The sequence below is a fragment of the Gouania willdenowi genome, chromosome 24, assembly GCF_900634775.1.
Source record: "Gouania willdenowi chromosome 24, fGouWil2.1, whole genome shotgun sequence".
Taxonomy (NCBI): domain Eukaryota; kingdom Metazoa; phylum Chordata; class Actinopteri; order Blenniiformes; family Gobiesocidae; genus Gouania; species Gouania willdenowi.
Window position 1 is genome coordinate 20031377 of NC_041066.1, and position 14108 is coordinate 20045484.

At 35.4% G+C, this 14108-nt stretch overlaps 1 protein-coding gene across 8 annotated transcripts in view; it reads left to right on the plus strand.

Moving 5' to 3' along the window:
* gphnb (gephyrin b) overlaps positions 1-14108 on the plus strand; it is a 123602-nt gene that overhangs the window by 55968 nt on the left and 53526 nt on the right. For all 8 annotated transcript variants that reach the window (XM_028439378.1, XM_028439379.1, XM_028439385.1 and 5 more), the window contains exons 3-7: positions 2182-2239; positions 2338-2430; positions 7241-7335; positions 8434-8500; positions 12756-13028. In XM_028439378.1, coding sequence (XP_028295179.1) covers positions 2182-2239; positions 2338-2430; positions 7241-7335; positions 8434-8500; positions 12756-13028 — 586 coding nt within the window. The remainder of the gene's footprint in view (positions 1-2181; positions 2240-2337; positions 2431-7240; positions 7336-8433; positions 8501-12755; positions 13029-14108) is intronic.

The following is a 14108-nucleotide window of genomic DNA, read 5'->3' on the forward strand; positions in this document are numbered from 1 at the left end:
TAAAATATATTCATACTTAATAAACATAATAAAAGGTATATATTGTGATGGAGAATGTTATTAATTGAAATATTGCACACACTATATTTTATATTTGAAATTTTGTTGATGAAATATGTGCAAGAAATATGAAATTGTATGTATGTATGTATGATCAGAATCGGATATAATTTATTTATCTCAGGGGGAAATTGTTTTTTTTTACAGATGCTCCAGAATATTGAATGAAAAGAACAAACATTAAAATATAGAAAAGGAAGAACGAAACAAAAATAATTAAATAAAAGACCATTAATTAAATAGAGATTAAGTACAAATGCACACCTCCAGGTTTGCACTTGTTTTTTGTGATGAGGTAGGTGTGTACAATAAGCTTTTTGCTGCAACCTACACTCTTTTGTCTGATTAGTTAGACAACTGAGTGTTATTTGTTCCATTTTTTTGTTTTTCTGAAGGGGTAGAAATTGTTGGTTCAGTGACATTTAGGCACGGGAGGAATATACAGTGATGTACTCTCAAAAATATCACTCTTTAAAAAAAGCAAAACGGTTACATAAGTGTTGTCTGTGCAGAGCCTTCACCTTGAGGCCCCAGGTTGTTGTATTTTTGTGGCTGCAGTACTGAGAGTGTCCACAGGGAGTCACTATCGCTCACTGCTCAACACACAGCAGCATCTCTATGTTTGCTCCTCTATGGGCCATCCTGCAGAAAACACACACACCAGGGAGGTTCAAGGGCAAACACACACTCTGTTCTTTTTCAAGGCTGAGTTCTTTCATCTCTTTTTGCTTCAATGCTGTGTTTTTAATTACATTCAAATTAAAATTCTTCTTGATTTTCTGCTTTGGATGTTGTCCCGTAGAACTGTGACAGGCCCATGTTTGGTGTCTAATAGCGGCGTCAGGCACATTCACTTTTTTGTCTTTAATCCTCTGCAGTATTGTAGTATTTGTTGTCTCTATATGTTATTATTGCCCAACTTTATACATAAAGAATAATATTAAGATGAATTAAACATGTTTAAAAACACGTAGTGATGCTTACAATTACACTAATAACCAGTTTGATGCTCACTGGCACAATTCTCTCTTAAATTTTATGACCAAACATATAAGTACCAGTCTGAGCATTAATACAGGAAAGATTAAAGGCTTTGTATATTTTTCGAGTTGCTGTGTTTGGTTATTTTTATTCATATATATTTCTGTCATTCTGTGTATTTTTGTCTTATTTTCACGTCACTTTGTGTTTTTTTTTTTATCTAATTTTTTTTTCTTTCATTTCATTTTTGTCTTATTTTTGTATGTTTTTCAAGTGATTCTGTGTGGTTGCTTATATTTAACATGTGTTTATTTTTCTGTAACTTGTTTCTGTTTTTTGTTGTCATTTTGTATATTGTTCTGTACCTTTGTCTTATTTTTATATGTTTTTCAAGTCACTTTGTGTGGTTGTTTTTACTGAATATATTTTTCTTTCACTTCATGTATTTCTGTTCTCATTTGGTATATTTTTCTGTCATTCTGTGTATTTTTGTGTAATTTTTTTCTGTTATTTTTGTGTCATTTTTTTCTGTTATTTTTGTTCTCATTTTGTGTGGTTGCTTATAATTAACATATGTTTCTTTCTTTTTATGAATTTTTGTTGCCGTTTTGTATATTTTTCATTTTCATTTTCATATTGTCATTTTTTTTCTAATTTTGTTGTCATTTTGTATATTTTTCTGTCATTCTTTGTATTTTTGTCTTATTTTCGAGTCACTTTGTGTGTGTTTTTTTAATCTAATTTTTTTCTTTCATTTTATTTATTTATGTTGTCGTTCTGTATATTTTTGTGTAATTATTTTCTGTTATTTTTGTTCTCATTTTGTGTATTTTGTCTTGTTTTTGTATGTTTTTCAAGTCATTTTGTGTGGTTCCTTATATTTTACATATGTTTCTTTCATTTTATGTATTTCTGTTGCCATTTTGTATATTTTTCTGTCATTTTTTTTTTTTTTGTTATCATTTTGTTCTGATGTTCTATGAATTCCTATAGTCATGTGAAACAGTTGACCATGTCTACTTTAGAATATAAACCGATGCACTTTATTTTACCTTCAGAGCTTCTATTATGCTGCAGTTGATAAAGAAATGGAAACTTCTAGTCTTGTTATTATTGACTGATTATTTCTCCCTCTCTTAGGTTGGGTGGTATGATCGCTGCGTACAAGATAGTGCCAGATGAAATAGATGAAATTAAGGTAATTACTCATCAGTGCTCGGTAAGGTTTCAACACAATGAGGTCCTTCATTGCAGCTAATCTTGTGTCCATGAATGTGTGTGTGTCTTCATGAATAGGAAACGCTGGTGGACTGGTGTGATGAAAAGGAACTCAATCTCATTCTCACCACTGGAGGCACTGGTTTTGCCCCCAGAGACGTTACACCAGAGGTCGGCACACGTGGTTCAACCATCCTATTTTCACACATTTTACCTTTGGTGTCAATCTGACCCGAGGGATATTTGTCACCGGAAAATCTATTTCTGAAAATTGTTGACCAAGTTTTGTGTCAGGCACTTTGTTTTACCCTAGTTTTAGACACGTTTTCCACAGCTAAAACAGCTTGGGGTCAAATTGAACCCAGAGGAACGCCAATATACGTTCGGCACATTGAAAAAATATCATCATAGTTTTATGCTTAATCAATTGCACTCATCAAATTAGGGAAAAATCATAAAATATGAAGCAAAAACAAAAAATAATGTCAATTAAAATGTTTTGAATGATAAACATTGAATGGGGTCAAATTGACCCCAAGGATAATAGGAGGGTTAAAAGGTGTATCAACAAGGAATTCTTTTTTTCCTAAAAACCTTTCAGAATAAAGTCAAAATTGTACAGTTTATTATATAAGTGTGGGTAAAAACATAAGAAAAACTGAACTAAATGTAAAATGCAATGCATTTATTCAATAGGGTTAAACATGCAAGTCTTTTTTAGACAAGAAATACCATTTTATTCAAAAGACTGATTCCAAAACACGCTTTTCAAGTTTAATTGAGGTATTATGTGGGACCCGCATTAATATTGGGACCATAATGGACACTCACTAGTTAATTTTTAATTTTTTTTTATTGTTTTATTTAGTTGGTTGTTTTTTGTTTGAATTTTGAAGCACACTGTTTATATTGGACGGTCATTACTCTTACCAGGATGCACACAGGCAACATTGGGGGCATCTGCACAAATGGCCTGTATTAAATAGACGGTGCGGCTGATGTATTCGTTTCTCAGTCATTCAGATTAAAAAGAGAGTTAAAACAACTCGTGCACGCCTGGAAGTCCCTTTTGTGTCCAAGTGTGCAACAATTATTACGACGGTACTGATTAGAAATGGTGAAAACAACACAAAAACTCCTACGCTGGGGAAAACACACCGTCGGGGGGGCAACACCACTCTGTAGGGGATCAAAGTTGCAACGTCGATGTGGCTTATGTATTTGTTTATCGGTTATGCAGATAAAAAAAGAGTTAAAACAACTTGTACACGCATGGAAGTCCCTTTAATGTCCAAGTGTGCATCAATAATAACGACGGTACCGATTAAAAAAGGAAGAAACAACAGAACGCTGGTGAGAACACACCGTAGGGGGCGACACCGCACCATAGGGGGACAAAATGACAACGTCGGGGGCCCATACGCTCAACAACGCTGTCGAGAACCCTGCTCGCATCCTCTGATGTCTTGGCCAACTATTCACACTGCTGCACATTACTGAGCCATTCCTCTCCTTCACACACACACACACACGCACGCACGCACGCACGTACAAGCAATTTGGCAGGGCATGAGCTGTGGCTCTCAGCAGCATCCTTGGTCCTCATCAATCACAGCAGACAGCGGCAAACCTTCCTGGAAGAAGGAATACACATACATGCTGTAGTCACTGAAGACAGCCACAATCTGATCCAGGCCCGTCTGCAGGAGATCGACATGTCTCACACAGACACTTTTATATTGGAATGCAGGGAATAGGAGGAGCCATTGTCCTGTAGATCACACGTATAGATGAAGTCTGTTCATTACTGTTCCTTTTGTATCGCAAGCTGAATCAAAGCCTGTTATCTTATGCTCAGCGCTACATTCACGATGCCTCACTGAACAAACCACAGTGTACGATCTTTGTTTTGCTGTCAGAAAAGCACAAGAGCCCAAAATCATCAGCTTCATCCAGACATGTGACGATGTGTTGGTGATATTTGACACTGTTAAAGGCACAAGGACACGGAACGTATTAGAACAAGTCAGCAAGATGCTGTTAGGTTAGCAGCAATGCAACTGAAATGCAGTTGTCTCTGGAAAATAAGGTTAAATTGTGTTTGAAAATCTTTCAGAATAAACTCCAGAACCACCAAAAACACTTACGGACCCATTAAACATACACGTTATAAACATTAGGTAGCACTTGCATGTTCTCATTGTGTTTGTACAGGTTTCCACCAGGTACACTGTATTCCTTTCACGTCCAAAAGATGCTAATTGGAGTCTTTAACTTGCCCGTAAGCAACATGTTTGCCTCTAAAAGCAGTGGAGTCAGTATAGAATAATAACTGATAAACAAGTCATGAGCTGTCGCACTTTTATTTTTAGCTTGATATCAATTGATTTGATTTCTGTTGTTGCTGGGAGAGAGAGAGACAAAAAAATTAACGAGACAACAAAATGACAACAAAACTACACAAAATTACTTTGAAAACACAAGACGACAACCAAAACAATACACAGTATCACAAAAATGTACAAAATGAGAGATTACTGTGCAAAGCAACCACAAAATGATCACAAAAACACACAAAATCATCTGTTCTTTCCTCTAATATTTCTCAAACTAGACATTATTCTAAATGCTGACATGAGTGTTCGTACTGCAATAAAATATGAAATAGGATGTAATAGGAGTGTGTTCTGCTCCATCTTACACCTTACACGCCTGTTAGTTTTGCTCAGTCTCCATACATTTGTCTTGTTTAAACAATCTTTGAGATAAAGATGATGCTCCTAATGTAGTGCCAGAAAACCAATGAAGAAGAAAAGTTAAAGTCTACCAGTGTGTAGAAAAACACAAAAACCACACAATTATTGTCACCTGCACATTTCAACTCCTAAATGAATGTATTCTTATCGTATTTACGGTAGTCGGTGATTTTTCATGAGCAAAGGATGAAAATTGACCCCCTTCTTCTCCTATAGCCGTACCAACAATCTTTCTGTAAAACATCACAAACTCCTCGTCTCCAGGGTCCAAACTGTGGATGCTCATCAGTGGCTCTTCTTTCTCCTCTGTTTTTGCTAATGGTGCTTTTGAAGTGTCACTCAACTCAAGGGCAGCCAACACACAGCTGGTGGAGCAGACACTGACATCTTCACAAAGTGTCTGTCTGTCTGTCTGTTTGTCAAGAACGTGTAACTTCCATCCCATGACTAGATAAACAAACAAACAAAAGTGTGTTTTATAAATCGTAGTGGCATTCAAACCTAGTCTGACAGCAACATATTTTTTGTCCTTGTTCCTTGTTGGGTCGACTTTGGTAATCGATGCCATCTCTTCGTCTTGGCTCCGTCCAAGCCGCTGCCATTTTCTCCTTTCCTGTCAGACCAATGTTGTTGTTCCCATCGTTGACTGGGAGCTAGCATGCCTGCCAAATGTTCTTCCTACAATCCTTGAAGATGTCCTTGTATATGTTTTTTTTTGTTTTTTCATAAAACTGATTGCATTCCTCTTCCCATACAAGTTCAATAATAATGATCATCGTTGCTAACTCTACTGCTAACCACCAGGGTTGTCAAACTCATGGCCCGGGAGCCAAATCCGGCCCTTTGGAGCGTCCAATTTGGCCTGCAGTAGAAAGTAAAAATGACAGATGCAACGGAACAATATTTGCAGTGGCTCACAGTTTTCCCGTTGCTTAAATCGCATGATTACAGTCATTTTTAATGTGAAATTGTGGAAAAAATTTCAAAATTCTTACAAAATCATTAAATTATGACAAAATATTTCCCTTCATAAAATATGAATTGGTCACAAAATCTAGGAAATTTAAAGTGAAGACTGTTGGGGCTGATATCTGTCACTTATTGCTTGGACATTGTCTGTTTCTTACTTATTTTGTATTTTATGTATATGTAGAAGTGCAAACTAGGGCACAGTAATCTTGAACCTCAACTGGATAGCTCCAAAGTAGCTTTTCTTAATGAGGAAGGTGATTTATTGCTTCATTCATTAGAATGTAAAGAATAAATTCATATAAATGGACACGAAAAAGTGAAATAATCTTAAATTGGTTAAGAACTGTACGTATTTGCATGAGAAAGCCTCTTACATTATGATTAAATGATGCCTTTATTATCCAAAATAGCTTGCATAACTTCCTATGTTCTTGATATTGGATTACTTTGAGTAGTATCATATCTTGATGGTAAGTACTAAGTAGTGATTTCTAGTGGAAGAAAAGAGAATCAATTTCTTTTTTTTACATATTTTGTAAAATCCTTCCACTTTTTTGTGTTTTTTCACTAAAGTCTAGTCAAATAGGGTTTTTTTATCGTTTATACGCAAACATTTCACATCGTTCTAGGTCTGACATTAAATTTGACTCTGAAGGGTCAATGGACTTATGTAGGGTTTGGGCGATATGGACTAAAACTCATATCTTTTTCTTCGTTAAAATGGCAAAACACGATATAAATCACGATCATTTTTAATGAAATGAAGTCTCACCAGAAAGACCATTCAGGGTTAAAATTGCCGATACAAAATGCCACACAGGTACGTTTATGTGGTATGTGTGTCACTTTTGGCTTTTTTTCTTATAAAGGACAGCACGTGTGAGTGAGTTCTGTAGCGTGGCTTGTTTTTTTAGTAGTGTATCTGTGTTAGGACGTACTCACCGACCCATCTAAAGTAACTGTGCTTTTCAAGCTGTTTTGAAAAGTAGAGAAAGCAGTGACTCCGAAAATGAATATTTTATTACAAAATAAGCTATAAAAATATATATATATCGATATACTGTAGGTGATATTGTAATTTAGAAAATAGAAAAACTCCATATATCTTGATTCTTGTTATATTGCCCAGCCCTAGACTCATGCCAGTTGGATTGTACTGCGTCCTATAACGACATCTTTACCCATGCAGTAGATTGCACTCACTGACCGTCGGCTCATTTTTCACACCATCGTCCCTGTCCCACTCTCTCCAGGCCACTAAGGAGGTGATAGAGCGCGAGGCTCCGGGGATGTCTCTGGCAATGTTGATGGGATCCCTCAATGTCACACCACTAGGCATGCTCTCCAGGTGGGACAACGACTTTGTTTCTTTTTCTGTTTTCCTTACATTGATTTTTTATTGCTGCATTCAGTCGATTGGCTTTGTAGACGAAATCAAAGCTGCTGGAGACGATAAATCCAAGATCATTTGGTCAAGAGAAAAAAAAAGATGTAGAAGGTTCAAATTGCTGCTCAAAATTTTGTTTTGATCTCCACTGTAAACACCAAAAACTTTTACACTTTGTTTAGTGGACTGTTTAGTCTGTCTTGTAGACAGATGCATAGAATGTATGTGTTAGCCCCCCCCCAAAAAAAATATCTGCAACTTTCAGTCTTTTAAAACACCAGAAATGTGTTGGGAGTCACATTGACGGAGTTTTTTGGGGGGCAAACACAAGAAATCAAGGTAAGAGTTAATTAAAAACACTTCTATGCATCTGTTTAAGCCCACGACCCCAAAAATAAAGGTGCCACAGACAGGGGACCCCCACTGTACATGAAGGCGGTTGAACACAGACATACACAGTCATATAGAGACATGTGAAATGGGATTTTTAAAAAAGGGGTAAAAAATTGACAATAATGGGTCAACATATGCAACATTAGGTTGTTAAAGGGGTGGAAAGGGTTTAAAAGTGGAAAAAATGTGCAGAAAAGGCAATAAAATTTTATGGACAAGTGTCATAAATGGGAGTAATGTAGCAAAAAACAATTAAAAGGAGCAAAAATATTGCAAGAAAAAGGTTCAAATATGGCAAGTTTGTTGTAGTTGCAGATAAAGGGTAAAAATACTCGGGGCCCCAGGTTGAGAACCCCTAGTTTAAGGGACTCCACATCCTACAATGCAAAACATTTTATAAGGGAGCAGAAATTCTAACATTTTAGGTGTTTTTCATAGCAAATGATCTGTGAGGCCCACACAACGGATTTATTTATTTTTATGTCTCCAGCAGCTTTAACATCAACTTCTGTGGATGGAAATTGCATCATAAAATAAGTTAATCTTTATTCTGATATTTATTGTCAATTGAAAATATCAGCTGACGTCAGTTGAAGTTTTGCGTTGGTGTATATCCCCTAAAATCAGAATCTCTTGATAACGACGCCTGTGCTTGTGTGTCCACAGACCTGTGTGTGGTATACGAGGGAAGACGCTCATCATTAATTTGCCAGGAAGCAAGAAAGGCTCCCAGGTAGGAGAAAGTGCAGACACTTTTAACAACATCAGCATTCTCCTGTGGAGATGATGACACATGTGGTACTGCTTTAGATGAGGGTTAGCCTCGAGTGCACGCAGGTAACGCAGAGGGCCAATGATGACTAAGCAGCGTGTGGAAGAAAATGTAAAGCTAAACCAGTCGTCCAAAGGTCATTTGTGGTTTTATAACGAAAAAAGTTACATCAGTGGAGCATTTAGTGTGTGTGTGTGTGTTGTGCATTGTATACCTGTACCCGGGGTTGGGGTCATTTATAATTGATAATGAATTACAATTATGGCGTAATTGTAATTTTATTTTAATTTTTTCTATAATTTTTTTATAATTTATTTTAACTTTTTATTTTATTTCATTTTTCTCTTTTTTTCTTCCTTTTTTCCGTCCAAATTGTAACTATAATTACAATTATGGCATAATTATAATTGTAATTTTAAAAAAACTAATCGTATTCAAATTGTAATTGAGTTTAGATAATTGACTGTCATTGTAATTGCCTTGTAAAGACACTATAAATTGTTAATTATGATTCAACACAAAACTGGGTAACTATGTTACAGTTCTATGTACAGTTCTACACATATATAGTTAACAATTATTAAAATATGTTCCATATTAAGCTTTCAGACATTTCACAATTGAAAAAAAAAAATAATCTAAACGATGGGTATACTGACACAAAAAGGCTCAGATGTCCACACTAAAAATATAAAAACCTATATTTTCATTGATTAGGAAGCGTGACAAGGTAATCAATAGATATGAAATAAATTAGATAATAAAATTAGATGATATGTATTTGTTTTTAGTGTATTTTACAGCTGATTTATTCCCTGTTATCATAAGAGAGGAAGAGGAAGGTTCACTTTTATTAGGTTATTTATTTCAGGGTCAGTAATTGTGATTAGTTGTAATTGAGCTTTAGTAATTATGAAGGTAATTGTAATTGAGCATTAGTAATTGAGAATGTAATCGTAATTGACTTTCTGAGGTTAAAAGAAAATTGTAATTGGAAAAAGTGCTGGTCACTGTAATCGGAACTGAATTGTAATTAAACATGGATAATTGAAAACGTAATTGTAACTGAAAAATGTAATAGACCCCAACCCTGCTGTACCTAAAGTTGCATCTATGTCCGTTCAAACAAATGCACAGGACCCCCACCCTCACCCCTGCCATCCTGATCCGGACATTTGTCTCCGCCTCGTTGCGCTCCGGTTACTCCTGATTGATTTTAGTATTTCTTCTAATCAATTACAACACCTCGTACCCATCCGCTGCCATATTAATGTCTCCCTCATCAGCCTCTTGTTAAAGATAACGGCACATGCAGCCAATCGGAGGCTTTTATTACAACGGTCTTCCGTCATAAAGACAATATAGAAAAGTCTAGCAGAGCCAGCCGGAGTGTTGGTTAGATTGATTTTAGAGGATTGCTTTAAATACAAGAGGCAAACTGTAAATACTGTATAAGAGGCAAAGTGATTGTGAATTAGGAAACTATTATTTCAGTGACACAGTTCGGTTTTGCTCATCAAAAATCTTCAAAGTGGGTTTTTCCTTTAAAAGGCAAACTTATTCCATTGGTTTTCATTTAAAAAAAGTTAAGTATTAGTTAAATATTTGCTAACTGGAAATATTTGTTAATGGAACTGTTGTGTTTACTTCAAGAAAAAGCATTTTTCAATAATAAATAATATGTTTGGCTTTCATATAGTTGGACAACTGTTCCTCAGGAAATACGCTTTGATTTCCTGACAAGTTTTGACTGACAACTGCCAGTCAGGGGCATTTGTTTATGGAAGAAACTTCAAAGGCATCTTTAGATGTTTCCTTTGAAGTTTCTTTGACTTCCACGTAATAACTGCAAATTATTACGTGGAAGTCAAGAAACTTCAAAGGAAACATCAAAGCGATCAAAGTGGATTTCCTGAGGAACGGTTGTCTGAATAAATGAAACCTTAACATATTATTTTTTAAAAAAAAGACACAAATAATCTTGCTGGAATCATTTTTTGATAATTATTATTTTGAAAATGTCTGACTGCATGTATTGAAGTGACATTAAAACTTAGATATACATAGTTTGTGGCTCAGCATTTCTGAGTGGTTATGTGGGCACGGAATCCAAAATAGAATAGGTCATTTATTTTTATTATTTGAGTTATGTTTGATATAATCTTAGTTTGTATTTTCCTCCATTTCCCCAGTTTTTGTACCAAATCTTTATTTTTTTCATTGTCTGTCTTTTTTTTTGTTTTGTTTTTTTTTTGTAGCTTTTTTTGGTTCTTTTTCATTCTCTCTCGATTCCCTTCTGCTAAAAATCAGTGTGATCACTTCCTTTTTATCAATATCTCATATATTTATTATGGTCTTAACAGATTTTATTTTGAAATAAAGAAGAAGGATTTAGCAACACCCCTATTTAAAAACTCCTTGAATCTGTAATTAAAACAACAAACTGTCAAGTCACCATAGGATTTGTATAATTTGGATTTACGGGGTCTAAATCCAGTCAATTTAAAGAACATTGTCAAACTGTTCACCAGCCTGCATTGTGCACTCATTCTGATCTTTCATAATGAATATGAGGGCTTAGAATACTCAGAGAGTGAGGAGAAAGGGACGTTTAGCACAGCTCGGGAACCATTGAAGACACAGATTAGAGGAGGAAGAGAGAAGTAACCAGAGGAGGGCGCTGTGATCACTTTGAACAAAATGGGTTCCCTAAAATTAACTGAAACGATATTTAAACTTCTTTTTTTTCAGTTCAAACCTTTCCTCGCAGTCTACAATTCCTTTTCTAATTAGAAATTTCAAAAAAAAAAAAAAAAAAACCTGTAATAAATAAATAAAAATCTGTGCTTTCTTTCTTTCCACAATCAAAATTGAGATATTATTTTCTGAGAGAGCTTTATTTTTTTTTACTAAAAAAACTCACATCTTATCTTGCTTATTTGTTAATAGTCACTGCCAGTGGCGTCACTAGATTGTTTCATTTGGGGTTAAAACCCAGGATATTACTTAATTCTCCCCGAGTATAGTTTTTTTGAAAATGAAAAATCTACTTTTCGACTGTCCTTGAACACCCCTTGTTTACCGCATGACAACATAGCAACAAAATCTCTGTATTCTCCTCCATCTGTGATGCCAACAACAGTAGGGTGACCATACGTCCGGATTTACTCTGAGATATTTTATAAATTCATCAATATGTCCGGGTTTCCCAGGGACATTGAACGCATCTCGGGGAACACGGTGTCACAGTCTGAGTTTACCTTGTATGAAGATCGATTATGAGTATGCGCACTGCCGGAAAATGAATTTTTGCTAGTTTCGCTGTGAGTTTTGCTACTTCCGCCGTGCTGAGATTAAAAAATCAATTCCAAAGCAATGTGTTTGCTTAAAAAAATATATGTTTTATAATTTATTCTATGCAGTTTTTTTTTTTTTATTATTACATGTATTCTGCTTGGATAAAAATAAAGCACATGTTGGAATATACTTTTTAAGAATGTATTCTTCCTTTCACTAATTTCCCATGGCAAGCTTGGTATGGCAATCTGAGTGAGTAATAGTGTCTCATGCAGCAATCTCAATAAGAATAGAAATAGTTTATTCTCCAAAAAAAACATGTTTATAATAAAACTCAATATGAAAAGGAATAATTTATTTTCCAAAAAAACATGATTATAATATAAATTGGTTGATTTTTTTTTATCGATGGTCGACTGATGTGATGTTTTAAGCATTTTTTTAAAATGAGTACAGTAATATCTGTGCATGGCTAATCCAGCACGGTTACATCTCAGTACGTAGCAGTCACGTACTGACAATGTAAGAGAATCTCAGTACGGAGGTAAACCCACTCAAATTTGCTGTATTTGAGAAATTCCACCTGTTTCTGAAAGCTGAGGAGTTGCTTTTTACAGTCACTATAATGATTTTACTCACACGTGATGGATTAAACTGACTGACCAACTATGACAGCTGGTTTAGTGTTCCTCAATTTGTTCAGAAAACAAGAGCAAAACTTATTTCTTTATATTGTTATTCAGTGTTTTGGGTCTAATTCTATTTTAAAGTAACATAAATGAAAGAAAGCATCCTTTAGCTTTGCACTACATTAAACCAGTTCCCGAAGCACACTACTATAGGATTATTCATCCATTTTTTAAGTTCATTCTTTCTTGTGTTTCTCATTTTCTCTGTTTCTCTTCATTTTGACCGTCAGGAATGCTTCCAGTTCATCCTGCCAGCGCTGCCACACGCCATAGACCTTCTGCGAGATGCGATAGTAAAAGTAAAGGAGGTAGCAGATGAGCTGGAGGACCTGCCTTCACCGCCGCCACCCCTTTCGCCCCCTCCCAACAGTTCACCGCACCGCATGACGGAAGACAAAGGCGTGCAATGTGAGGAGGAGGATGAGGAGAAGAAGGACAGCGGAGTGGCGTCTACTGAGGACAGCTCCTCCTCCCACATCACTGCTGCGTCCATCGCTGCCAAGGTACAGTGGTGAAGAACGAGGGTTCATCTTTTCATCAAAGTGCAGCTGTCCTGTGCACGTCACATATTCACTAATGTGGACACTGTAAATTATTACCAAAACTTTTAGGTTTGTAGAATAAAGGCCCAGGGGCCAAATCCAGCCCTTTAGGCCAGTGTTTCTCAATTGGGGGTACGTGATGGTACTACAGAGAGAGAAAGAGAGGAAAATTAACAAATAATGGCCCACCCCAGGAATGAGATGACTGGAAATGATAGAAACTATGGAAATAAATCTATTCAGGAGCCACTAAATCAGCATTTTTCAAAATTGGGGTCGGGACCCCATGTGGGATCACCTAAAATTTCTGAAAAATTCAAATAGATTTTTGAAATGTTTTAATCATAATTCTTTTTTTTTTCAATATATATTAAACCACAATTTTAAACAACTGTATTTTTATTCTATTACTTTGTCAGATATGAATCTAGTTCAACTAAAATACAGTAAAAAAAAATATCTGAGCTCAAACATGATCAAACCTCAACAATATTTGCAAGGGCTCACAGTTTCCTTATGCTTATATTACAGTCAATTTTAATGTTAAACTGTTGAAAAAACCTCAAAATTCTTTCAAAATTTGAAAATGTTCCTCAAATTATTACATAATATTTCCCTTAATTAAATAGAATTTGTCACAAAATCTTGGAAAGTTAAAGTGAAGACCCTTTTGGCACTGATATCTGTCACTTATTACTTAGATTTTGTCGGTTTCTTACATATTTTGTATTTTATGTATACGTAGAAGTGTAAACTGAGGCACAATATCATTGAAATTACTATCGATCTAAAATGAGTTTGACACCCCTGTTTTAGAATATTAGGTTTTTAAAAATGGAATCCAGTTTCCTTTCAGTCCATTAAAGATATATTTTAAGATAATCACCAGAAAGTATCACACCTGTCATTTTTTCAACATTTGTTGTTTTTTACAGACTTATTGTAAAACTGTTTGTAGGAGCTTGGCACGCCTGGTTTTTCCATTTTCTCCCAATATTCTCTTCAGATCCTCTAAAGCTTGTTGGGTTAAACCATTTTCAG